This window comes from Astatotilapia calliptera, chromosome 2, assembly GCF_964374335.1.
Source record: "Astatotilapia calliptera chromosome 2, fAstCal68.1, whole genome shotgun sequence".
Lineage (NCBI taxonomy): Eukaryota > Metazoa > Chordata > Actinopteri > Cichliformes > Cichlidae > Astatotilapia > Astatotilapia calliptera.
In genome coordinates this window covers 19,973,551-20,000,433 of record NC_137423.1, presented here as the reverse complement: position 1 = coordinate 20,000,433, position 26,883 = coordinate 19,973,551, and the positions used below count along the sequence as shown (strand labels likewise).

General features: G+C 42.1%; 2 protein-coding genes across 7 annotated transcripts; both read left to right on the top strand.

Annotated features, from left to right (window-relative positions):
• The first annotated feature begins 354 nt into the window (after positions 1–354).
• LOC113032939 (long-chain-fatty-acid--CoA ligase 1-like) lies at positions 355–19,729 on the top strand. Of its 6 annotated transcripts, XM_080305906.1 has the most exons (22): positions 355–639; positions 7,839–8,036; positions 9,243–9,548; positions 9,713–9,827; positions 10,821–10,885; positions 11,237–11,338; positions 11,559–11,658; positions 12,150–12,325; positions 13,905–13,937; positions 14,017–14,068; positions 14,158–14,231; positions 15,117–15,194; positions 15,299–15,433; positions 15,570–15,704; positions 16,035–16,130; positions 16,339–16,411; positions 16,533–16,621; positions 16,718–16,834; positions 16,927–17,070; positions 17,155–17,259; positions 17,544–17,615; positions 17,735–19,729. In XM_080305906.1, the coding sequence occupies exons 3-22, from the start codon at positions 9,369–9,371 to the stop codon at positions 17,873–17,875; spliced, it is 2,082 nt and encodes a 693-aa protein (XP_080162032.1). In that variant the 5' UTR covers positions 355–639; positions 7,839–8,036; positions 9,243–9,368; the 3' UTR covers positions 17,876–19,729. The 6 variants fall into 6 exon arrangements, with proteins under 6 accessions (XP_080162032.1, XP_080162035.1, XP_080162048.1 ...); XM_080305909.1 differs by lacking the exons at positions 355–639; positions 7,839–8,036 and adding an exon at positions 5,637–5,774; XM_080305922.1 differs by lacking the exons at positions 355–639; positions 7,839–8,036 and adding an exon at positions 8,064–8,080.
• cenpu (centromere protein U) lies at positions 19,271–26,818 on the top strand. The gene is made up of 14 exons (XM_026186140.2): positions 19,271–19,350; positions 21,490–21,544; positions 21,703–21,790; positions 21,888–22,095; positions 22,189–22,335; positions 22,569–22,653; positions 22,741–22,818; positions 22,913–23,003; positions 24,296–24,422; positions 24,697–24,775; positions 25,204–25,251; positions 26,026–26,087; positions 26,245–26,401; positions 26,485–26,818. Exons 1-14 carry the CDS (start codon positions 19,346–19,348, stop codon positions 26,557–26,559), a joined length of 1,305 nt encoding a protein of 434 aa, XP_026041925.2. The 5' UTR covers positions 19,271–19,345; the 3' UTR covers positions 26,560–26,818.
• Positions 26,819–26,883: the final 65 nt, after the last annotated feature.

Below are 26,883 nucleotides of genomic sequence, written 5' to 3'. Positions count from 1 at the left end.
ATGCCTGGTTTTGTTTTTTTATGCTTATGTTGTTCAGTTATTTGCCTGCAGCGGTGCACACAAAGTCAAAGTGTGGAGGTCGATGGACGCTGCAGGCTAAATATTGACAGTTACTTGCTTCTCATTAACTCTGAGTGACACTAAAAGGAGAGCAGTTTACAGTCTGCTTTGAGCCAGTGATTAGCCAGCTGATTGGTCTGACAAGCCATGTGAGACCCTGATAGTGAAATTACCTTCCACGCTGCATCTTGTCATAAAGTGACCCGTGAGAAAAACACGCCTTTTAAAGACTGACTGGTGAACGCAAAGCTGAATCATGGATCTAGTATTTTACGCATTGAACCTTTTACTGCTAACTTATTGAGAAACACTTGTCCGGAAGTTTGAAACTTATGTAATGCCATGATTGGCTGGTCAGGTCTGCGCGAGGTGAGGAGCGAGAAACCGGGAAGAAGTCGTGGGAACAGGTGCGAAGTAAGCGACAGCAGCTCACCGTAGTCAGTTAATCACGACTGAAAGAAATAATAGTGCGTTTGCTGGCTTTGATACAGTATGCTAAAGAAAGTGTGCTAATAGGAGAACAGCACATCCCAGCTGGCATTAAGAAGAATATCAAAGCGAGCTCCGTTTAGAAATCAGGTAAGTTAATTATATTCAAGCGAAACCATAAAGGTGGCGCGTGACAGAAAACAACACTAACCTGTGTTTGCACGCGCACTTATTAATATGATAAATTATTATGATATGACAAATGCTGTGCACGCTTTTAATAGTGCTAGTGCGGTGTGTGTGGGGGGGGGGGGGGGAGTTTCCATTCCGACCTTAAGTCCAGTCAGCGCTGTCAGACAGATGTGTCTCCGGGCACCGCTGCTAAAGGGAGGCGGGGCATGAACAAGCTGCTGGAGGTTGTGTTTTAAAAGCTGGCAAAGTGCAACAACACAACACTTTAGTCGTTACTGTGTTGGTGTATTTGTGTGTGTGTTTTGCAGTGATGGGAATAACGGCGTTACTTTTTTCCAGTAACGAGTAATCTAACTAATTACTATTTCTATCGTTACAACGTTACAATATGGGGTGTCTGGCCCATTGCTACGGGCCATTCGATCCCTATACAACCGTTGCAAGAGCTTGGTTCGCATTGCCGGCAATAAGTCGGACTCGTTCCCGGTGGGTGATGGGCTTCGCCAGGGCTGCCCTTTGTCTCCGGTTCTGTTCATTATTTTTATGGACAGGATTTCTAGGCGCAGCCAAGTGGCGGAGGGCTTTCGCTTTGGTGGCCTCAGAATCTCATCTCTGATTTTTGCAGATGATGTGGTTCTGTTGGCTTCATCGGGTGAGGGCCTCCAGCTCGCACTGGAACGGTTCGCAGCCGAGTGTGAAGCAGCGGGAATGAGGATCAGCACCTCCAAATCTGAGGCCATGGTTCTCAGCCGGAAAAGGGTGGAGTGCCCACTCCGGGTCGGGGATGAGTTCCTGCCCCAAGTGGAGGAGTTCAAGTATCTCGGGGTCTTGTTCGCGAGTGATGGGAGAAGGGAGCCGGAGATCGACAGACGGATTGGGGCTGCAGCTGCAGTAATGCGGACGCTGCACCGGTCCGTCGTGGTGAAGAGGGAGCTGAGTGTAAAAGCGAAGCTCTCAATTTACCGGTCGATCTACGTCCCTACCCTCACCTATGGCCACGAGCTGTGGGTAGTGACCGAAAGAACGAGATCGCGGATACAAGCGGCAGAAATGAGCTTCCTCCGAAGGGTGGCTGGCCTCTCCCTTAGAGATAGGGTGAGAAGTTCGGCCATCCGGGAGGGGCTCAGAGTAGAGCAGCTGCTGCTCCACATCGAAAGGAGCCAGCTGAGGTGGTTCGGGCATCTGACAAGGATGCCCCCTGGAGGAGGTGGCTGGGGAGAGGGAGGTCTGGGCCTCTTTGCTTAGGCTGCTGCCCCCGCGACCCGGCCCCGGACAAAGCGGATGAAAATGGATGGAATATCGTTACAACGCCGTTACTGTTACTAACAAGAAAATTGCGGTCGCGTTACTATTTTTCAACAGACGGTTGAAGCTGTGCTCAGCTTACTGCATCAGTTGTACGGAAGTAGCTGTAAGTAATCTGGGCGCTACACCTTTAAGCAGCTGCGCGCTCCTGCAGACGGCAATCACTTTCTGCCCGACGATAACTTTTTGGCACAACACCTGGAGCTAAGGGGGCAAAACAATCGCATGAGTGCTGCTGTTTGACTGAGGAAGAATAAAGTAGTCGTGGTAAGCCAATCACATGACCACTTAAAGACAAAACAACAAAGTGATATATACCAGTTTATAAATTGTGTTGATAGGCCACGTAAAACCAGAGTCGTGATAAACAATATATATGCAGCGTTTTTTCCTCAATAGTTTCGTCACGTTTAATGTATAAGGACAGCGCAGCGAGCACTCTCTGCTTATGAGCAAAAAATAAAGAAAACCCCAAACCAAATCAAAAAACAGCCCTTTTGTGTTGGTGGAAAAATGCACCATGTCGACCAATCAAAAATGATATGGCAATACGACATTTGGTTGTTTAGGAAGAGAGATTTGTGACGTTTAGCGTGTTTGTAGTGTGTAGTTAATGTGTTGTCTTGTGTAGTTAGTGGGTAGTGTTGTGGATAGTTTTGTGTTGTGTGTCAGAACAATGAGGCGACTGCTGTCTCCAGGTAGAAACAGGAGTGATACACCTGCTGCTGTCAGACCTGCAGGTATCATCCTGTGATGTTCTCCTTTATATCTCCAAAAGTTGATTCTGTTCATGTGGACGTAGCGTTTGTGGGAGAAACGTTTCGTCACTCATCCAAGTGACTTCTTCAGTCTCAGCTGACTGCAGGTTTCCCCAAATCTTATAAACAGTACATTTGCATAATGACTGAAACCAATGGGCTGGGAGGTCAGTTCCTTAATCGTAATTATGCAAATTCTCATGACCATTGATCAATGGCCATGAGTACCACATGAGAATGGGTGCACCAGGGTGCAGGGGAGGCATCCCCCCCTCTGTCCCCTTCTGGCTGCCTGTGCCTCAATTTTATTTCAAAATCTTAGACATTCACATTACTCACACTCTCATAACACATACATATAGGATCTTGGGGGTGGGCACGCTACACGGAATCCAAAAGACCATCAGGGTGTACACCTCACCCCTGGCGTCGTTGCCCACCTCTCAATTTTAAATACACGTAGACACTGAGGGCTATCAGGAGGGGCTGTGCGCTTACCTGCTGCTCTCTGGCAGGTAGCTCCATGCCCTCCTGGGTTTTAAATGCACCTTAGAACACACATGCATCAACACTACATATGAGCCTGGCGGAGGGAGGTTTGGAGTCTTCTCTCATCCCCGTTCTCTGCGGCCTGCTGGAGCGGGGGGGCCAGGAGGAGGAGTTGGCCGTCCGACTGGGGTCTGGAGTGTGGGGCCTCCCTGCTGCTGCGGAGTCGGGGCGGTCTGCTTCTCCCCACCGCAGGGAAAAGGGTAACACCACCTGGGTCTGGGTGCAGTTTCCCCCTCCAGGGGCAAGGGTACCTAGACCCGGTTCTTAGAGTACGCTTGGGGAGTGTGATCGTGTGTACAGCGTCTCTTTATGTCTGTCTCCACGTTGGTTGAGTGTGGAGTAAGTGCATATGAGAGCATGAGGGTGGGAATGGATGTTTGTGTCTGTGTGTGCCTGTATGTCTGTGTCTATATGTCAGGTTGGGTATCAGTCGCCACCTCTCTGGAGACATCTCAGGCCCTCTAAGGTATGGAGGCCTATCTCCCCCCACCACTTCCCCTGCCGGTGGCAAACGCCCTCAGACATCGGTGCGTTGGTGGTTCTTTGTGTCCGGGGATGGGCGTCCAGGTACACACCGGCTCACTCCTTGGTGGCTCCTTATCGGGGCCTGGAGCCTGGGGCTCGCTCGGGCCACTTCAGGGGTGGGGTGGCCTCGGCCTGAGGCCTGAGGCCACTCTGGCACAGCTGGCTGCCGGCGGAGCTCACGGGCACGTCACTGCAACCCCCCCCTGGCTTCTGCTCCGCGGCTGCTGAGTGACCCCTCATCTGGGACTCTCCTCAGCTCTTACTGGGACAGTGGCGCGGCTGCCCCTCTGTTGGTCTTCCTTGGTCTCTTGTGTTCTGGGGGCCTCTGGATGTCTGGAGTCTTGATCTCCTCCATACCTGCTTCATGCCCTGGTGGACGGGGCAGTGGCCCCCCCACACCCTCTAGCAGATCATTACATGAAGGAACCTTTTAAAAACAAACGCGTCCATGCTCACAGGTGTACACACGGCTGCTCACACACACAAACTACACCCTTTTTGGCTCCTACCTCAAAGCACACTGTGCGCTGTCGATCTTAGGTGCTGCACAATAATGTTCAATATTTAGTATTTACTGTCATATTCCCATAGATCATTGTGATGTTGTTTATTCTATTGCTCTCGTTTTCTTCTGCTTGTTTTCTTTTTTCATTCTCAACAGGTGATCCAGGTGATTGATGTGTTTGTTTTTTTTGTCTGCTTATTTAGTTGGTTTTTGTTTTTTATCCCCGTCCCTCTTCTCCGCTGTTTTTCTTTCCCTCTTTCTTTCTCCCTTCTCTTTTCCTCATTCAGTCTGTCCCGTATCTAGCAAGTGAAAATAAAAAATAAAATAAACAATAAAAGGTGAATCAAATAGACCATTACGGCAAGGCTGGGATAGTCAATTTGGTAAAGTAAGTCCGTTGGGCATCTTTCTTCGCCTTTAGACAATAATTCTGATGGCAAAAGAGCCAAAGAGGACAGGCAAAAAGAGAAAAAAACAAACAAAAAACATGCTAAACCCTGAGTTGGCCGTGATGCATCCATCGGAGTGTGAGTGTGTTTGTGAGGAGCAGCTCATGCTTGGATACAGATAAAAGGATGATTGTGAGCATGAAAGCGCCCGAGTGCTCAAATTCAGGAGAAAAGTGCTGTATGAGTACCAGCTCTTTAACCATCAATATTAAAAAATATTTATTTTTATTTTTTTAAGACATGGAGGAAGTATGTGCCCACTGTAGTGATGTGTGTGTAATTGGTGATCGTCCACTGTTGTGTAGTTGACAGGATTTAAAGAAGGAAGTTGGTCTGGTCATGCTGACATAGAAAGCACCGAGCACAGAGGGAATATTGTCCTAAGCTTAAAGGCTGTTGAGAACCATGTTCACATGATAAACACAGATGAGTCAATATTTAACAATCACAAGACAGAAAATAACTTCATGTATGGTCACACACACTTTTGCCCCAGAACATTGTGTCAGATAGTTTTTCCTTTGCTCACCTGACCACATGTGGGTCATAGGTCACTGTGGCAAAGGTGAAGGCACTCAGGCGTTGCTGAAACCTGCTGTCCTTTGCAAGAAGGCTGTAACTGTGTGAGAATGAGACAAATGAAAGAGACGCGTCACCAGACAAAGAGTCCGTATTGATGTTGTTTATTAATTTTGAAGATACTCTGCATTTAACTGCTATTAGAACAAGTTTAACTTTGCTTGGTTTGGTCTCCCAGTCTTCACTATCAGATTAAATTACAGAAACATGCATTGATTGTTTGACTTTGAGTTAGACTGATCGTTTTCCAGGAGCCAGCCAATTAGAGGGCTCCCGTGGCCCCGCCTGACCTCTTAAAAGAATGTTTGTTGCTGTTGCGTGTCAACGGTGCATTAGTGCATTGTGAAGGCAGAGCGGCAGTAAAAACTGCAGGATCCCTGCCACTGGATGCTCAGTGTCTCACCTGGCTGCTCTCTGTTACAGGTTAGTGGGTGAGAAACACGTTAAAACATGGAGAAACACACACGGGGATACGGAAATAGTGTGTGTCGTGTGTTGTTCTTGCATTATCCTGTTATTATTAACTGTTGTACAGTTAGCATTCACAGCTAAGCCTCTTCTTTTACAGGTTATTCCAGTTTAAGAGACTGGCTCATGTTATTGTCATGCATGTGCTGGGAAATGAAACACTGAGTAGTATTAGTGTAGGTGAAACAAGCGCTCTGCAATCAAAGGATGAGAAACTAGACTGAAGGTTTCCTTGTAATGTGGAAGCGTCTTCACCTTATAATATAAAGCACGCTAGAGTGACTGCTGTTGTGATTTGATGCTACATAAATTGAATTGAACTGAATTGGTGGGTGGTCTGCCAAAATAATAAAAAAGATTATTTAAAAATGCTAAATCCTTTTCTGTAATAATATTACTTGTAATTTAAGTTTCTGAAATTGATTGAACTCTTTCTGCATATGTGCAGTCGGGGAAAGAAGTATCCGACCCCTTGTTGAATTCATAATTTTGACCACATGCAAAGAATTGAGCACTCTATAATTTCAATGTTTTTTTTCTTGGTCTTAAAAGAGAAACAACAGCATTAACATTTAACAGTGATGTATTTTGTTATGCAGTTTATGTAGAGTAACAGAATGTGACTGTGAGAGAGGGCACAGCTGATACAGGAACCTGAACTCTTGAGGTACATTTCAACTCAAGCTGTGCTTTAAGTAGGATTGTTTTCTCACACTTCAGTTCAGTCTTACAGACAGTTTTTCTTTTATCCTGCTAATGAGAATGCAGCAACTTTCATTTTAAGAGCTGAGAGAGGAGAAGTCCAAATCGTGGGTCTGCCTTGGTGTTGCTGTGAGAAGTGCTGTCTGTGTTTTCTAGAGTCTAGACTAGGGGTGGGCAACTTCAGGCCTCAAGCAACAGTGTCCTGCAGGTTTTAGATCTCACCCTGGGTCAACACACCTGAATTAATTGATTAGTTCATTACTAGGCCTCTGGAGGACTTCAACACATGTTGAGGAGGCCATTTAGCCAATTGAATCAGCTGTATTTGACCAAGGACACTGGCCCTCGAGGCCTGGAGTTGCCCACCGCTGGTCTGGACCATAAGGTCATCGTCTTCATCTGTTCTCACATGAAGATGTCACACTTTCCAGTCTGTTTATTCTTCAACAGCTTTGCAGTCACAGTCTGTGCTGGGAGACTGTGTGGACTAAGAAATGTGGACCCAAACGCAGACAAAATGAAGCGCTTTTGTTATAGCTGATGGAAAAATTACAAAAATAAAGGGCAAAGCAAACAATACAAAAATAAAGAATAACCTAAATTGGCTAAACTAGAATTGAACATGAAAACCCTGGACATGCTTAACACGAATACCTGAAACATGGAACGCAGACGACCTGACCCCGACTGACAGAAAACTAACACACTAAATACACAGAGAGGTGTATTTAGTGTGGAAACACATGAATGAACATGGGAGCAAAACTAAACACACTGAACAGGGAACGCACAATAATAAAACAGGAAACATAGAGAGATGTAGGCTGGGACACACGAGCCTGACATGAGGGTCGAGAGAGGGAGAGGGTGGGAGCGAGGGCAATAACTGGGATGAGGGAGGCTTAACTGTGTTTTTGTTGTAATGCTGAGAACTCCTCCAACTATTAAACAACAACACTGGCACAGAATGGGACGAATACATCTGATGCCTGGGAGAATCTGTTAAATATATGATATACGATCCAATTGCACTGTAACGTGAGTCACAGCTGAACGAGATCGCCTGCTATTACTGTACGGGAAAAGCAGCAGTCTTTCATTTGGTTTCTGTACTTAACAGTAAAGAGATGTTGCACGCTTCAGTGCACAGGATTATTATTAACAAACAAACAGCCCTTACATTAGACCAAAGTCTTTCAGGTCCGGATAAACATCAGCCACTGCTGTCTGTGTGTGTCGGCTTGAAGATTTGGTTATAATCAGCAGCCGATATCTGACTTCTGTCTAAATCTGCGACTCTCCACCATTTGACCCTAGAACTGAAGAAGCTTCTCGGATGAAGGTGAAACGTCTTCAAGCAACTTAAAGAAGTCCTGATGCTTTTCTTTCCAAGCTCCTTAGACTACGATGACCTGGATGACTGAGAACCTTCACAGACATACAGCCCTTCTCAGAGTCTCCAGTGACATTTTGATGCAAAATGATGCAGGAAAATGTTCTGTTCTCCTGATGTTGGTAGAGTTGACCATCGAATTCTGCTTGAAAGGCTGAAACATTGGGTCGGTGTATCTGGATCTGCCTTGGAGTGGTTCTCCTCATATCTATATGAACGATACTTTTCTGTGACAGTTTCTAAATCTTCCACTTCTAAGCTTTTACTTTTATTTCAGGTTTGTGGGTCAAAGACCTAGAGGCTTCAGAGGGGCTTTTAATGAATTTAGGGGTCCTAGAGGAACCCTTTTGAGGGAGGAGGTGCTACGTCCCTCTGTAGCCCCTAATCATCTCAATGTGTTCAGCTGGTGCTAATTGGCCACACCTAGTCAGGTGTGGATAAAAGCATACCTGAGGCAAGCTTCCCAGGGAGCTCGCTTGTCTTTGCCTTGCTGGCATCAGCCATTTTAGCCGACCTGGTATTCCATTCTAAGATAATACCTCTTCTCACCTATACTCTGGTATTCGTCTCCTTTTTTATGTTGCGGCTTTTGAGCCAGGTCGTAACATAACCTATGGTGCGCCACATGGTTCTGTGCTGGGGCCTTTATTGTTTCTAATGTATCTACTTCCTCTCCAGCATATTTTAAGCCCCTTTGAGGGCATTTGCTACCCAGATGATATCCAGTCCCAAGATGTTTCTAAGCTGCAGATTCTGAATGAGTGCTTAGAATCCATTAAAGGTTGGATGGTCGACAACTTTCTCCAACTTAATGAAGGACAGACCAAAGTCCTTGTATGTGCTCCTGACAGACATGTACCTAAGATAATGAATGCTCCTGGTCCTCTTTCAACATTTGTGAAATCGTCCATCAGGAACCTCGGGGTAATCTTTGACCCGGCTCACTTTGGTGAGCCTGCTTTTATCACTTAACAAAACATTTCTAAATTAAGTCTCGTACTGAACTGGAGATTATTATTCATGCAGTCATTTTATCATAATTGGATTGCTGTAATTCACTGTTTACATCTCTAAGAAAAAACTCCCTGGAGCGTCTGCAGATTGTCCAAAACGCTGCAGCAAGGCTTCTGACCAAAACATTGAAGTACTCATTTTGTTAACTTTTGTCTGCTTTTGTTTTATACTTTGTCTTCCCTGTGTGAAGCACTTTGTGATCTTTTATCTAGAAAGGTGCTATATAAATAAAATTTACTTACTTACTTTACTAAACTATGGATAAAAAAAGATTCAAAGTACAATAACGATGTGTCTTCTCTTGCTCTTTCTAGGTGAACTCCTGGCCAAAAACGTCTTCATATTGCTTGCAACCACACCTCAGGGCATTCAGTCTAACTGCACCTGGACGAACAGAGCAGAGCAGTCAGTGTTGTTGAAGGCACCTCATCGCAAATAACATGGAGGAGTTTATTCAGAACCTGCCAGATCTAGATGTCAGCTGCTACGTCAGAAACATGTCCACCCCTGTGTTAGTCAGCATTGGGGCTGTGGTTGCTGCAACAACCTATTACCTGGCAACACGATCCAGGCCCCTCCCACAGGTCTGTGACCTGCAGATGCAGTCAGTTGAGGTTCAGGTAAGTTTGGTCCCTGTCAGAGTCACAGGATAGTTATGCTGATCGATGATGTGACCCACAAATTACTTGCTGTCATTAATTCTCTAACAAGATTTTTCATACAGAAACGTTCCAGCTGCTGTCGTTATTGTTGCATTCACAATCTGTTTCATTGTCATTGTGAGGGTGGAGATTTGGCACGCCGATCAGTTCTACTGACCACTGACAGTCCCTTGACACATATCTATGATGATGCCACTACGTTGTATGAATTCTTTCTCAGAGGCGCCAGAGTGTCCAGTAAGTCACCAGTAATACAATTTAATCCCAATGTGGTACTTTTACTGTATAAATCAAGCTCGCATTCAGATTCATCCTTAACTGCACTGGTGCAGTAGTGATGATGTGTTTAACATCTCATAGTAACTTTGACTTTGTTGAATACAAAAACTGTATATAAAAGATGGATATTTTATTTGAATATTTAGATATTTTAATACAATTTTATGACACACGTTATGTAAAAATTAACCTCCTACGCGATCATTAAGGCAAACTTAGCTGTAGAGACCGCAACTGTTGTTTTTACAGTTTTCATATTAAACATGTATGCTGCTGCTTTAAAGATGAGCATTTAAAAATGGGACCCTTTTTCCATTTTTGCAGAGGAACGGTCTGAAAAAGAAAGTGAATGACATGGATTACCACTCATGTGGTTTTTCCACATTAGAGGAACAGCTTTGTCACATGTATGTGCCAACCATAAGAGCCATTGTGTCAGTTGTTTTGGAACCAGAAGTCCATATTTAGATAAGAAGATGAAAGGCACAGTTAAATTATTTCAGAAATCTCTCAGTCAGAACATGCTATATCATGTTTAGGTAGAAACTAGCGAGCTAACTTCCTGCTAACTTCTAACTCCGTTAAATTTATTAAATCCTGTTTTCATGGATGCCTGGATGTTAAACTTAATTGTTACACCTGGTAAAGCAGCAACGCTGATCATTTTATTAAAGATGAAAGACTTTAGACAGTTTTTAACTCTCAGTGATGCCGCAGTGTTTGTTTGACTTTGGGACCTACGTACTTTTTCTTAATGCCAGAAGCCTGACAAAATAGTCAACACTTCAGTTTACTGCTGTGCCAGAAGCCAAGCATGCAGGGTAGGAAGTGTAATCATCTATATGTGTAATAGGGATATGTGTATGAAGACATCCTGGGAACACTTTTGAATTTGTGACATTAGGTTGCTCTAACTTTCCACTGTAGTAACTCTTCTCTTTCATCGTCCAGGTAACGGTCCCTGTGTCGGCTCCAGGAAGCCAAAACAGCCTTATGAATGGATTTCCTACAGAGAGGTAAGAGATACCAAGATTAGCTCACCTTGTATAAACACTATGGCCTCCAGGGTGAAAGCTACAGTTTGCAGTCAGTATAAACAGTTGTTTACAAAGTGGTGGTCAAAAAGGTGACCTCGTCTTTTTGGTCACGTTGTTTGCCGGTGACATTCACTCTGCAAGTGCGTCATTTTATTCTGTATGCAAATCTGAAATCGTCACTTTGTAACTTTGTGCTAAATGTGATCACATGTAAATGAGAAGGTGAAAAGGCAAAATGAGCATAAATCAAACTTTGATTTCTGAGGCTGAACAAGGTTGAGTTTGTCAGCATTAACAGCTGGTGTGTGTGTCTGTGTGTTTATGTGTTAGGTAATTGAGCAAGCAGAGAATCTGGGTTCTGCATTTCTTCACAAAGGAAACAGCAAGACTGCCGACTCTCACATCGGCATATTCTCTCAGAACAGACCAGAGGTACATAATCGCACACTTTCAAGGTTTTAGTCTTTACTTTAACAAGCAGCTGCTCTATGATCTCACAGCCTCATTACTTCAGTGCTAAGATGAACCTGAATGTGCTGCTTTTTGACGACGGAGTCATTATCAAACTTAATCTTGTAATGTTTGTTTAAATAATTTCCCCCAGGGATCAATAAAGTATTCTGATTCTGATGATTCTGATTTGTGTGTGTAGTGGACCATCAGTGAGCTGGCGTGTTACACCTATTCTCTGGTGTCAGTCCCTCTGTATGACACGCTGGGAACAGAGGCTATCAGCTATATTATAGACAAAGGTAAACAATGGTGATTTCAAATCAAATCAAATCAAATCACTTTTATTGTCACAGCACATGTGCAGGCACACTGGCACAGCACATGCGAGTGAAATTCTTGTGTGCGAGCCCCACAAGCAACAGAGATGTGCAAACACAACAACACAAACGAGCAAAATGCAAGAATGGCCAACCTGAAACTAATAAATATATGTACAATATATAATAGTGTATGCATTTCTGGATGTGTATACTAAATATTTTCCTACGTGTGTGTGTGTGTGTGTGTGTGTGTGTGTGTATATGTATACACATTTTTACAAATTAAATAGTAAAAAAAATAAATAAATAAATAATAATAATAATAAAATATATAAAATATACAGAGTTGAATATGTGCAAAACAAGTGGCATTTATATACAGTGTGGAGTGCATAATGTTGAAGATTTGGATACATGGCAGAGGTTTTTCTGAAGACGTTCAGCTGATTATCTGCTATTTGTTTTTGCAGCTTCTATCTCAACTATAGTGTGCGATGTGATGGATAAAGTCAATCTAGTGCTGGACTGCATTAACAACACGAAACACAGTGTGAGAACAATTGTTCTAATGGAGAGCCCGAACACCAGCCTGATCGAACGGGGACAGCAGGCTGGAATCCACATCCTCAGCCTGCAGGAGATGATGGTCAGAAGGCTTTTTCTTTTTTTAAATTAATTATTATTATTATTATTATTATTATTATTATTTATCGTAATTTCTTTGTCTTTTGTGTGTAATTATTTCATTCTTCTGCTTTTACCTTTAATAAACTTTATTCTTTTCCTTCAACAGCTTCTCCTTTGTTTTCTGTTTTTGTGCAGTGCTGTAAAAGTACTCAATTCCTTCCTGATTTTCTATTTTTTGTATATTTCTCACACTTTCAAATCTTTCGGATCATTAAACAAATTGGAATATTAGACAAAGGCAAGAGTAAATACAAAATGCAGTTTTAAACGATGACTTCATTTATTAAGGGGGAAAGAAAACCTATCCAACCTAGCAGAGAACTGCTGTCAATTAAAAGGGACGCTCCCCACCTTTCAATCCGTGTCAATGGTGTGGTTCACTTGGACAGATGTGAGCACAGTAATCACACTCTGGTGCAGACCAGAACCACCACAATGAGACGCTTTGGAGGAGGTGGTCTCTGTGCGAGTCCAAATGAACTCCAGAGCGATTCACTTAAATGTGATCTGACCCAAATACCCAAAATGTGTATACTGAGCTAAACACCTCCCTGTGTCCAGCTGTGACAGTGGGAGGTGTAAATACACAATGCAGTCTTTTAAAATTATAACTTCATTTATTCAAAGAAAAAAAGCTTCCCAGACCTTCTATGTGTGAAGTTATTGATCCCCCCCTTTTTAAACCATGATTTAAATGCCATTAACCACATTCTCAAAAAGTTGAGTTTAATTTTATTTGATTACTGTCAAACCTTCTGACTCATGAAATCACTGAAATGCTAAACCTGTCTAACAAAGTGAAGTAGGTTAAAAGAAATAAAGTTTAAAAGACCAAAAGGAAACAAAGTCCTTGACATCTATCAGTTACAAAGTTGTTACAAATGCAGTTCTAAGGGCGAGCCCAAATGGATCAATCTAGAAACGTTCGAGTGAACCATCCCTGGATTGGGCACATAATCAGATTTACTCCTAGAGTGCATCAATGACACATCGAGGAGGTAGCGCAAAAATAAAACTACATCTAAAGAACTGCAAGCCTCACTTATCTCAGTAAGGTCAAAGTTCATGATTCAACAATAAGAAAAGAGATGATATCATGGGAGAGTTACAAGGAGAAAATCACTGCTGACCAAAAAGAACAGGCTCGTCTCAGATTTATCGGTTATCACAAATACGAGGGTGGCACAACCAGTTAACAGCTTTTACACAGAGCCAGACTGGCTTTGATAGCTTTTCATCTTTACTTAATGAAAAGTTTACTTTGATTAACTTTGTGTAAAATTCAAATTTTTCTAGTAATCTGAAACATTTCAGTGTGACAGATGTGCAAAAAGCTAATAATCCAGGAAGTAGGCAAATAGTTTAGTTTTGCTGTCCTTGCTGCTTTGTGTTTATTTGGCCTGTTTTCACTTTCATTTGTTTCTTAGATGGTTACTTCTTCGGCCTACGTTTCCTGTTGTTTTGTCTCAGTTGTCATCATTTCCTTTTATCTCTGTATTCTCAGATCTGTTAGTTAACCTGCTTTTCTTGTTGCACAGGCCATAGGGAAGGCCAACCACCAGGAACCACTGGTATGTAAACACAGGCCTGTTAGACTGTCTCTAAATATTGAGGATGCTGTCTGATCCATTTTTACCTCCATCTCTTCAGCCCCCTCAGCCCAAGGACATGGCAGTCATCTGCTTTACCAGTGGAACAACAGGTGACACATCCACAGACTCACAGTGACATGCAGCCACTCTGATTTGAGTTAACTAAAATATTTGCCATGTCTCCTGTACGCACTTTCAGGAAAACCAAAGGGAGCTATGTTGACACATGGGAATATTGTCTCCAACTGCTCAGCTGTCATCAAGATTACAGGGGTGAGGTGCTGATGTAATCATAGACCATCTCTCTGTTTGCTCATCGCACATCTCTTTGAAGCTGGTCGTTTGAGACCTTGTGGTGACCCTTCTGAGTTTTTCTACATAACATGAAAATGTTTTTCTAGTAAATGAAAGTAATCTGTTGCCGTGACTCTTAAGGCTTAAATTGTAAATAAATAAATGTGCAAAATTACAGAAAACATTTCAGAATTACTACGGACTCAATGTAGAAAACTAAAGTTTCTATAGTAGTTAAAGAAAACATTTGTTTGTCTGTTACTTTGATGTTATATGAATTGTCTCTTTATCAGTAGGAAAAACTGTAAAACTTATGAAAATATAACAAAAAGTGTAAAATGTATGTCCAAAGATTGCAGTCTTTGTTGGACCAATTTGGCCCCCGGGCCTTATGTTTGACTCCCCAGCTCTAACGTATCGTATGTCAGTCTAGTAGTTTCCTCAGGTGCTTGCCTGGAAGTTGAGACTTTATTGATTGTGGGTACTGCCCACTTTTCATCACCAGGAGTTTGTTCACCAGTAGACACTCAAAGTCACCAAATAGCCTTAATTTTTATTCTGCCCTGTCCCCACATCACTGCACATCGCTTCTAGTGTCTATGCAGCTTCAGGAAGGAGAAGGAAAGGAAAAATGCTGAAGGGAAGATAGAGAAAACACAGCTCACTAAGACCTTTAATGGTCTCGTCCCTCTTCTCTCCAGTCGTACGTTCAGACCGCTTCAGAAGAAGCTTGCTGTCTTTTCTGCATCTGTCCTACATGCTGGGGAGGGCGGGGGGATTACGAAGGTTAATGCTTTCCATCTCTGTCTTTGTGCATGTGTGTTTGTCTTTGTGTTGATTGCTTGCTGTGTGTGTTTGTTTTAGACCACCTGTCCAGTGCTTCCCAATGATATCCATTTGTCCTATCTGCCCTTGGCTCACATGTTTGAGAGGGTCGTGCAGGTTTGTTCCACCTGTCGTTAAAAATCAAGGAGGATTCCTTCCGGCCTGCTGTGTCAGGCTCCTTTTAATAACATTGTCCCAAATTTCCTCTCCCTGTCTGGTAGGGAGTCATGTTGATACATGGAGCCAGGATTGGTTATTTCCAGGGAGATATTCGTCGACTGTCAGATGACATGAAGGTGCTGAAGCCTACGGTGTTCCCCGTGGTTCCACGACTCTTAAACAGAATGTATGATAAGGTATGAAGAAGTGTAAGCACTCTGCTCATTTGTGTGCTATGATATCTTATAAAGATACGATTTTGCATAAATGCAGTGCTGATCGTAAGCTTTACTGATGTTGTTCTGTTTAATCCTGGTAATTCTTCTGGTGTAGATCTTCGGTCTGGCCAACTCACCCTGGAAGCGCTGGCTGCTGGAATTTGCCTTCAAGAGGAAGCATTCTGAGATCATGAAAGGCATCATCAGGAAAGACAGTATATGGGATAAGCTCATCTTCAACAAGGTCCAGGTATTCAGAGCCAGCACCGCTTTTATTTTAATACTATTTTTTCAGCTGCTGTTATGACAAAATGACTAATTGTCCATGAATATATACAGTTTATTATTTTAAACAACAGTGAAAAAATTAAAAAAAAAAACATAAATACCAACCTACTCGTTACCTGGGGATCCACATTATTAAAAGGAAATTTTCCATTCTAGGAAAATGGAAAACAGAGCAAACAATGACGATACAAAAACACTGTAGTATCAGAGCATTAACAATGTCTGAGTGAGTTTGTTTGGGATGCATTTGAGCAGCTGTGAAGTAAATAATGTGATGTGCTGCCCTCTGCAGGCCAGTCTTGGTGGCTGTGTGCGTCTCATGATAACAGGAGCAGCTCCCATATCTCCAGTTGTTCTCACCTTCCTCAGAGCTGCACTAGGCTGTCAGGTAACACACACACACACACACAATTGCTGAATGTAATCTACTGTTATCCTGTGGTGTTTTACTTCCGTAGTATGTGACATCACAGTAATGTCCTCTGGGATGATCCACCCCGCCCTCCTTTTGTCATTTTCCATGTTGCATAATTCTGTCTGTAGCAGCAGCATCACTAACGATTATAATAATAATTGTGGTTTGTGCTCTGTCTCAGTTCTATGAAGGCTATGGACAAACCGAGTGCACTGCAGGTTGCACAGTGACCATGCCTGGAGACTGCACTGCAGGTAGCACATAACAAAGCTGCAGAACTTAACCAACCTTACTTAACCTACTTTAACCAACTATGTAAAAGTATGAAATGATTACTGATCTGAAGATGACCTCAAACTGACTTCATCTCAACAGGTCATGTTGGAGCGCCTCTGCCCTGTAACATAGTTAAACTGGTGGATGTACCCGAGATGAACTACCTGGCTGAAAATGGAGAGGGAGAGGTAAAACTAAAAAGCTGACATCAGCACATATAGCTTACTTAATGTCCATAGTTGTTTCAGTCATTCACACTAGTCACGTGTGCGTATGTGTTCCAGGTGTGCGTGAAGGGCACCAACGTATTCCAAGGCTATCTAAATGACCCAGAGAGAACAGCAGAGACCATCGATGCAGATGGGTGGGTCCACACGGGAGACATTGGGAAATGGCTTCCGGTGGGTTCTTCATCTGTTCATTACATTAAGCTCAATACATATGTGGTCTGTGGCCACACCAGGATTCAGTGCGTGCGCGTGTTTGTTTACAGAATGGCACCCTGAAGATCGTGGACAGAAAGAAGCACATCTTTAAGCTGGCACAGGGCGAGTACATTGCTCCTGAGAAGATAGAGAACATCTACATGAGGAGTGATGCGGTGGCGCAGGTATTTGTGCATGGAGACAGTCTGCAGGTAGGTCCTCTCTTTAAAACTGCAAGTTTCTCTAGAACAAAGTCCACTTTGAATGAGATACATTTACATGTTGTTTGCCTCCAGGCGTGCCTGGTAGCAGTGGTGGTTCCTGACCCCGACTTCCTGTCTGACTGGACCAGGAGGACGCTGGGATTGCAGGGCAACTACCTGGAACTATGTGGCAGAGCGGTAATGGATTCAGAAAGCTTGCACAAAAGTCTTGAGCCATCCCTTATTTCTTTATATTTTTGCTGCAGGTGAAATAGGTGGAGCGATTTATAGAAATATGTGCAAATATAAACGGTTTATAAGGCAAAATCTGATGGCTAATTATTATGTGTACACACAACACTGGTTCGTCTGTTGTTTAGGTTTCTCTTTATGGTTGAATGAATCATAGGCCAGTGTTCAGCAGCTTAACAATGTTAATATTGAGTAATATATTGAGAATTTTTTCATTCTTCTGTATTTAGGAAGTTAAAGCAGCCATCTTGGAAGACATGCTGAGGCTGGGCAAGGCAGGAGGCCTCAAGTCCTTTGAGCAGGTACAGCACTCAGTCATAGTTGAAGTATTTCTGTATACTTTGAATTGTTTTTCCATCAAATATTAGAAGTAATATTATTATTGTCACTAACACCACCTGGCCACATGTCTGTTCTTTAGGTAAAAGCCATCTGCATTCACACCGAGCTGTTCTCCATCGAAAACGACCTGCTCACTCCAACAATGAAGGCCAAGAGGAACGAACTGCGCCAGTACTTCAGATCCCAGATCGACGAGTTATACGCTGGGATCAAAATGTAGAAGGACAGGTGGAGAGCGGGAGGGAAGAATAGGCGGCAGCTCTTCTAATGGTGCTTTAGATTCAATTAAAAGGGGAAAGAATAACTGAGGTACAAGCTGAAGCACACAACAGAAAGCAAATGAATGAGACCCTCTGAGGCCATCATCACAGGCCTGTACTACAAAGCAGGTTATCTTTTTATTACCTGGCTTAATTAAAAGTAACAACTACTTCCACACACACAATGGTGCTTATCAAATCAGTAATGTGATTTTATGGACATAGACGAAGACAAGGACACTACAGTACAAACCCTGAGGACTCGCTTTAGTTCTCACGGCCAAACAACACGATTGTCATGCTCAACAGAACACAAAAATAATTTGACTACAGGATCTGTGGTACGCAAGACAGGAAGTCAATTTTAACTGTTGATGGAATTGATTAGTCCTTGATATTTAAATATTAATGATGATGATGCTGATAAGGTGCTGAGTCTGAAGAAGCTGTTTTTTGTTTGTACTTCAACTTTGTCACATCACAAATCTCAGGCCAGCAAAAAGCAAACACACATTGTGCACTTTTGTTTTGCATCATTCTCACACAGAATGGTTCACTGGCATTGATGAGACAGTTTGATGTCATGATTTTGTTTTAGTGTTGAAATTTTTAACAGCAAGATTGTTTCACTTGGTTCCTTCATTGTCTGCATGAAGTAATTTAGTTGCAGTCAGGGCTTGTCTAGGGGGATCAGCAGATGAAACAATTCAATGTTAGCTTACTGTACACAGGGAAGTCACTCAGGAACATACGGAGCAGACACAGAGGGAAAGCCTTGTTAATGTTTAATTACTTTATAGTGGGTTCAGGAAGGGAAGAGATTTGGTGAATGAATCGGTTTTTTAAATAATGCATTATTTAGATAACAAGGAAAAATAACATTGATTTGTATTATAATTGTTTTTAATGTCACATTTTGTAAAATATTTGATTAAAAAAATCGGTGTAATGTTTGTACATTGCTTCACTAATGCACAAAATTTAAAGATTCTCATTTCTTCTTGTTATATTTAATCAGTCGCATTTGTTTTTGTATTGACATCAGTCACTGATTTGTGTCCCAGATTTCGTTGCTTTCGAAGGTTCGAAAAAAGTTCTTTATGGTCTTTTTCGCATTCCGTAGAAATAAGGACTGTTCAAATCCGCTGTGGGGTTGGCTTTTTTTTAATTTTTATTCTCACTGTAAACATTCTTTCGAATATAGTGAATTCAAAGCAACTTAAGGCAAAGTTAAAGTTGAGTCTCGAATGCAGTTAATTTATCTCTATAACCCCCACTTGCACATTTTTATTGTATTATTTTACACCCCTGTGTGACTGGAATGGTACAGTCCGGAACTTGAACTATTTTGCGGGAGCAGCGGGAAGCTGTTTGAGCTCCTCCGACCGACGAACAGCTTATATAACGTACTAAACCTACAGTTGTTCGCAATGAGGTGAGAACTTTCCGTTTTGATTTCTAACATTTCAACACTACAAGAAATATTTCTTTATACATACCGGAACACCTTGTTTGCTAAAAGAAACTTTTCGTTGACCTGCTGCTGTTAGCATGATGTCAGTGAGGGAAGTTATACTGTCGAATAACGAAAAGAGAAACACACTTGTGTTATAGAGTGTGACAACTAGTGGTATGTATCTGTTCCGTGATGGCGGTCACAGCTTCAAAAGTGCTTCGTTTGGAGCCATTCACAGAGCCAGAGCCTGCTTTATATGTACAGCCAGTTCTCAGTATTTGTATGGCCGCCCTCTTCTTTCTGATGTTGATCACCATCTCTCTGAGCTTGCTCACATTCAATAAAAAAAAAACAACAACAACGATGTAGCAGATAAGCTCTTATTTCTTTTAATCTACATTCGGCACAAGAGCCGGCCTCTTAATAAGAAGCACATTTTGCCACTGGCTCAATGTTTTTATTTCACATGTGGGTGTAACGTAGAACGTGGAAGGTTTAAAATATATCAGCTGACTGTGGCATGAAATAGGAAACCCAGATGAGTATTTACACGATGTGAGCCACTTATCGAGTGATGGTTTGTCTTGAATGGTTGGGTGGTGTGTCACTGTAAAGTGTGGGACAGCCTATCTACTCTATTAACATAAGTGACAGTCCTCTGCTAAAGGAGGTAATCATGAAGCACTTTCCTTTTAGTATTTTAAGAATATAACCGGCTCTCGTTATCGATATAGCCTCACCTGGGTCTATCCAGGTAAGAATTCCACCACAGCCATGCGTTCTTTAACCAGGCTGGTAGGTGAACAAACCCAGCATCCAGAGCCAGTTACAGTTTTTTCTGATTGCTTAAGCACATTTTTTGTAACTATTGGCTAATTTTGCAAAACTCTTCACACAAATAAGAAAACCTGTCACCCAATAATCAAAACATTGTAGTTCTCTTGCAAAAGCAAACACAGCTAGATTAACTCTTCACACCTTCGTAAAAATGGTGTTTCCGTATCAAACAGTACACACAAGCCATCATCTACTAAGCACACAATGCACCAACTGCACACTGATGGTATGAATACAAAACACATCTGGCTTTTGCTTTCTCTGTGCACAAGGTAGGCTATGTCAGTTTGAGCTCATACTTCTGTCATAGATCCTTAAGCATAGAGGGATCCAAACTTCAAGTACTGGTGTTTATTCAAACACATCAAAACAAACACAAGTGTTTATTTCCAAGTATAGGATTATTTGCAATCGCCATAATGACTATATGGGTTACTTGGTCTGCAGTGAACATGCTTCCTCTGCCCCCAGCATCTGGTCATCTAGCAATTCTGTAAAGTAACAATTTCAGTATTTTTACATCAATGGTATTGGTGTGTTTCTCATTGGCATATGGCAGTGCTACAAATCTTTGTGCGAAGTGACTGTACTAACCGATTCTCATTTCAAGATGTCCCTATGGTACTTGCTACAGTGTAGCAGCTCGAGTTAGGCTGGACCCGTTGGCCAGCTACCCTCAGGGTCATTCCATAGTTGATTACATGGTCCACTATTGTAGCTCTGATGTCATCATTAATTCTATTTCTTACTCTTCCTACCCTTCCTCTCCCCCCTCCTCGTCTTCCTCTTGCTCCTCCTTGTCCTTGTCGTCCTCTTCATCCTACTTCTTCACCTCCACGTCCTCTTCCTCGGCCTCCTCTACTTCTCACTCTTTCTGCTCCCTCCATTGTACTCCGCACACACAGCTTACCTGTATTATAGTGCTTAGGCTGATTGCAAAGTGAACTAATTATCTAAAGAAGTTTTCACATGTGAAAGTGTGCCAGACAGTTGGCAAGTTAGTGTTAATGATAGCCATACATGTGTATACTTTTGCTAGGAGTGTGTTGGAAATTTGGTAATTGAGTGTTGTGCAGTGAATTGTGCCTACAGTTTTGCAAAGTGTGTGTTACAAAATTGCAAACTGAGTGCAAAGCAGTTTTTGTGCTTTTAGTTTTGCAAACTCAGTGAGTGGTTTTGCTATAAGTCTGAATAGTTTTAGAGATTGTGCTACAGGAATCACAGTTAGGGTTTAAGCATTCAGAAGAAACTGTAATAACATATGGCCTTTTGTTTATGCAGTGCCAAAAAGCGACTGGGAACCAGAGTGTCGGCAGCGCCTCCAGTGGAGAGCGAAGTAAGTTCATCCATGACTGGTTCAGTGTGATCAGATCGATTGGTCCTTCTTTTGTTTGCTGCATCGTTGAGGAAAAACACGTAAAAATAGTTGTTGTGGGGCAACTTTTTAAAGCACCTAATTATACTTTTATTCCACTTTGTTTTGCTCAAATTTAGAAAGCGTCAGCTTTTGATCAAATGGATTCCACCAACCTGTCCTCTATAGACAAAGCTAGCTTCCTGGCAGGGTTACAGATAAATTATGGTAAGACTATTGAATCTGAGTACCTTTGTCATGTGTTGTTATACATTTTCTGCTCCTAATGAACTTTGGCTGACCACATGATGCTTGTGTTGCCCAGGCAACCCTCTGCACAGTACCGCCATGGAAGAAGATTTAAATGTGCCTGAAGAAGAACAGAACAGACCAGAAAACCCAGGAAAGGCCACCGGCAGACAGCGTGGATCTGCTGTAAAGAGGAATGTGGCAGAGGAAGGTCGAGAGAATAGGAAGGAAGAAAAGAAGGTAGAGAGGGGCAGGAGAAGTGCTGGTGAGAAGGGCCAAACCAGGTAAGGTATAGTTAATTTGCACTTACTAGTTTATTGTGACGTGAGTGCTGACTTCTTTTTTTTTTTTTTAAACCTCCTGTATGCACCGGTTAGCCCTGAGAAGGAAGCCACTGCAGATGAACAAGCAGAGCCACATGTGGAGGTACATAAATCTGTCCCAGAGAAGGACAGTCAGCCTGCTCCTAAAGCCATACAGAAGCGTTTAATTGGGAAGAAGCCTGCCAAGAGGAGAAGTGCAAGGTGAGGCCCTGTACAAAGAGTGTGATGACATAAAAACCCCTCAAAGCTCTAGAAGCTCCTTTCTACTTACCCAAATATTTATGACTGTGAGTACAGAAGCTGCCCCCCCACTCTGGAAGAACTTAAACAACTTGAACTTGACTGTCTGAGTAATGATGCTGAAGTGACTGACTTTTATGTTATATCCCTACTGGTTTATTTATCTGTGTGTGTGTCTGTCCGTGTCCCACTAGGCCTGTGAATAATCAGCAAAGGAAGGAGGACAAGAAGAGAAAAAGTGAGTCTGCTAGTGGAAGATCAAGTGACAGTCAGTCACAGGTGAGGAGCTCTTGTGTGGTCATAAAGCCTTTCAAATAAAAATAGAGTTGAGATGTCAGATGTGCTGAAAATAATGATTTGTTCCAGAGCTCTGGCCCCGCCCCACAGAAGAGCAGGCGAGTGCTTTCATCTGATGAGGAGGATGTGGATGTAGACTCCAGCTGGGTATGGACTAGCATTAGCACAGAGCTTTGAGCAACAGTGGCAAATATGGGCTATATTCTAACTTTGCATCTTTTTCTTCATGTCATTTCCTCAGAATCCAAGTCCAAAGAAGGCCGTGAGGGGAAGCTTGGGAAGAATGAAAAAGTCTTTGTACGAGAAATCCAAAGCTAGGAAGTCTTCATCAGGTAAGAGCAAAGAGAACTAGTTACTGTCTGTTATCACTTTTACAATGCATAACGTCTGATTAGACTTCATTTCTGCTGCTGCGTTTGGATGTAAGGGTCAGAATTTGGTACACACAGCATGAAAGCATGACCTGCCTGGTATTGATGGTTCAGGCTGCTGGTGCCGGTGTAATAGTGTGGATATTTTCTTGGCTCACCTTGGGTTTCAGTATTATCAACTTTATTTAAAAGCAAATACATACCTGAGTATTGGTGCTGACTATGTGAATCCATTTATGACCACAGTGTACCCATTTCTGATAGCTGCCTCCAGCACGATAACACGTCATGTCATAAAGCTCAAATCGCGACAAACTGGTTTCTTGAACATGTTGTCATATCACTGTGGAGCAAATCTCTGTGGAATGTTTCCATCACATTCCTGATTGTAGAAATTGCAACATTTTAGAAAACAACAGAGGGTCCAACCCAACACTATGCAGGTGTACCTAATGAAATGTCCAATGAGTGTATTTGTAATCAGTATCTGTGGCAGTGTTTCACAAAACATGCAGTTGGCATGAAGGTGGGAGGCTGTTGTAGTCAACACTGTCGCCTTACTGCAAAGGTTCTGATCACATGTTGTTGTGGGGGTTTTTGTTGTTGTTGTTTTTTTGTAACTAACACAACAAACATTTGTTTCTGAACTGTATCAACTGTTGGTGTGATGGACCAAGCAGCCAATTACACCATTTTACCCCCCAAAAAGACAAATTTAAAAATAAAATTTGTGGATTCATAAAGAAGCTCAACTAAGCATAACTACTCAAAAAGTGACTTCCAGAAACTTAAATGAGTAAACTGAGCACAAAGACAAAGGAGGGTAACAGTGGTTTGGCCAAACCATTTACTCACAGAGGGAAACAAACACAAAATAACATAACTGCACCTGGCCACACCTTTTGCCCAGACAGGAAGCAGCCAGTATAACCACACAATGCTACTATGTGCTCATAATATCATTGTTAGGATAAAGTAGAGACATTAATGAATTATATTGCTAAAATAACTGGAATCCAAACTAAGGAGGTGAATGTATGGATTGATTTTGCCCATGTGTGGCTGATGCAGTCACAGTTGGCCTTCATCAGAAAGAACCGAAACAGACTCTAACCACATCACTGGGAAAAGTATCTCAGTGAGCCTGGCCCTGTGCTTTATTTAATATTACTGTAATTTAATTGTAATTGACATTTTTCCTTAAAAAATTATTGCTCAGAGTGATTAAATAATGGAGATGATTCCCCTCGAAGGCAGTGGATCCGGAGAACCAGAACAGGCCAGCACAGGCGAGCAGAGGAGGAAGAAACGAGGCCAACACAGAGGGACAGAGTTGGAGGTGCTGCTGGATTCCTTCCTTGACTTCTGTGAGCAGTACAGGTAAATTTCCAAAATTCAACGCTCATTCACCGTGACCGTCTCTGTAGCCTGTAATCTAGGCTTTAAGTACACATTACAGTCATTTTTATTAACACCTTTGCATTGACAGCAGCTGTGTTTCACACAGATATCTATCACAGATAAATATTGAAGCAATGATGTTTACTTTAGAAAAGCTCAAAGGCTGAGTCAGGATGCAAGAAAACTGCAAGCATGCTGGTAGAGGTAATCATTCAGGTTGCCAGTAGCATTACTTTGTTCTGCTTGCTTTCAGGGAGTCTGTGGGGTCTAAAGCTGTCAGACACACCATTAATTGTTTCTCCAGCAATGTCAAAGACCAGCTCACAGAAAAGGTCAGACTTTCCTGATTCTGGTCATGATGTCAAACAGAGGTTGTCAAGGACAACACAGCTTTACTCTGTGTTGTTTTGAAGGATGCTACAAGCTGGATTAAACCAACAGTGTAATACCAGTAACTCATACATTGTGTAGCCATATTAGAGTGTAAAGCACTATAGAAGGACAGGATTACAGTGACAATTGTAATGCTAAGTATTTTGTTGGTTACTGACATTAAACATCATGAAATGCAGGGAGGTCCCTACAAGGCCTTTTTCATCTAACGACATAATAAGTAGTCGATCCTACTTCAAACTCTAGATGTCACGAATGGACTTATGATATAACTTGGATTTGTTTTCTCCATGAATTGAGTCTAATAGACAGCAGCATTTTGTTGATCAGCCATCATTAAATCAAACACTGTATTTGTCTCTTTCAGATCACTTCACTTAAAGAGCTCAAGGTTTTAAAAAGAGAAAACAACAAGGTAATTATGACGTCTGGTCAGCATTACTAATGTAAGCATGGTAAAATACTAAATTGTGACCCTAGTAGCATGTTAGTACGCCACCTCTGATCAAGGATCCCAAACACACATCGGGACTGGTTGGAATGGATCGATCAGGCTACCAAACGCACTCAGTCAAGCTGCAGTTTGTTAATGGACATTGAATTAAATATTATTGTGTGTGTATATTTGTGTTCTTTTGACCCTGTGTGGATTGGAGGAAATCCTAAATGGATTCAAACAAAGTCTTGTTTTTTGATTTGTTTGGTTTTTAAGTCATTAAAGATTTGTGCTGCACAATCATTGCACTGGAAAAAGTTCAAAGAACTCATTAAAGTCCTAAACTTCCCATCACGATGAATTTACATAAGCATCTAACCACACCACCTCCCTGCTAGTTAATGATTCTCAACTTTGACTCATTCAAAACGGTCAAAATCAGATCAATAGGCTCATTTTGACGTTTCTGTGTGTCCTTGAACTTCTAGTCTGCACGACAATAATCCACTTTATACTCTTGGAAGATAAGACGAGAACTTTAGTCATTTAATCGTTCCATATCGCCTCCTTACCTTCCGTATGAGCTGGCAGAATGTGTTAGACATGAACATACTGTTACTGTGATTTTATGTCAGAGTACTGATGCCTATGTTTAGCTCAAAGTCAGCGTCCATACTTTGCACTGAAGGATAACAGAGCAGCTTGTATTTCTGTAGGTTGGGTAAAGTGCTTGTTTCCATTGTTCTGTGTTAGGTGGGCTCTTTGATCCGTAAAAACACGCAGAGACTGTTTGATGCCAAGCATGAGATGATGAGGTGAGCAGCAGCTCACACACATGGTTTACAAACAGCCTGTTATAACTTTTATGTCTTTATAGAGTCATTTATGTGAAAGAACTAGGTCTTGGAGAATGTAAAAGTTTACATTCTTTTCCTTTCACTGACTGCTGACCTCGTGTGATTGTTCTAACAGAGCTGAGAGGCAGGCATGGTTGCTGGAGAAGGAGAAAGCTGAACTTCAGCAGCGGTTAGCTGACCTGAGACAAAGCCAGGCCTTCCTCCATGACATCAGAGAGCTCAACCGACAGTACCTGGACTACAGACAAAAACACCCCAATGAGAAAGAGACGGTAGAGATGCACAACAACATTAAATACCCAAATACTGTATTGTGTATTTCAATGATGAGCTGAATTCTGGTTCCTTTTTCCAGTACGGGGCCTCCAGCTTACCAGCTCTGCTCTTGGAGACGAAGCACATTAAAACAGCAGAGAGAAAAGAGACTTAAAATGAGTCTGGGAAATGACACAAATGCAGAACGTTTAAAGCTCCCAGAGACTGCACAATATGAGATGAGAGGCTGGAAGCAGCTTGACGGTTTGGATTGTAATGTATGGTGTAGATAAGGCTTTGTATATAACACTGTCCTGTTCATTTAGATCATAAATGTAAACTGGATGATTACTAGAAGAATGTGACATGTTTTATAGATTAATAATATGAATACATTCATATTGTATTTAATAAATTCAAATAACGGAACCAGAGTCTGTGTGCGTGTGTAGTTCAGTTACTTTCTTTATTTAACAAAAGGAAAGAAATTCCGGAAGCA

Bases quoted from the DNA above. Each gene is read 5' to 3' on its own strand.
- cenpu (XM_026186140.2), top strand. The intron at 22,336-22,568 runs GTGAGGCCCTGT...GTGTCCCACTAG, and splicing joins GCCAAGAGGAGAAGTGCAAG to GCCTGTGAATAATCAGCAAA. The intron at 24,423-24,696 runs GTAAATTTCCAA...GCTTGCTTTCAG, and splicing joins GACTTCTGTGAGCAGTACAG to GGAGTCTGTGGGGTCTAAAG.
- LOC113032939 (XM_080305906.1), top strand. From the start codon at position 9,369: ATGGAGGAGTTTATTCAGAACCTGCCAGATCTAGATGTCAGCTGCTAC. The intron at 11,659-12,149 runs GTAAACAATGGT...TTGTTTTTGCAG, and splicing joins CAGCTATATTATAGACAAAG to CTTCTATCTCAACTATAGTG. The intron at 13,938-14,016 runs GTATGTAAACAC...CCATCTCTTCAG, and splicing joins CCAACCACCAGGAACCACTG to CCCCCTCAGCCCAAGGACAT.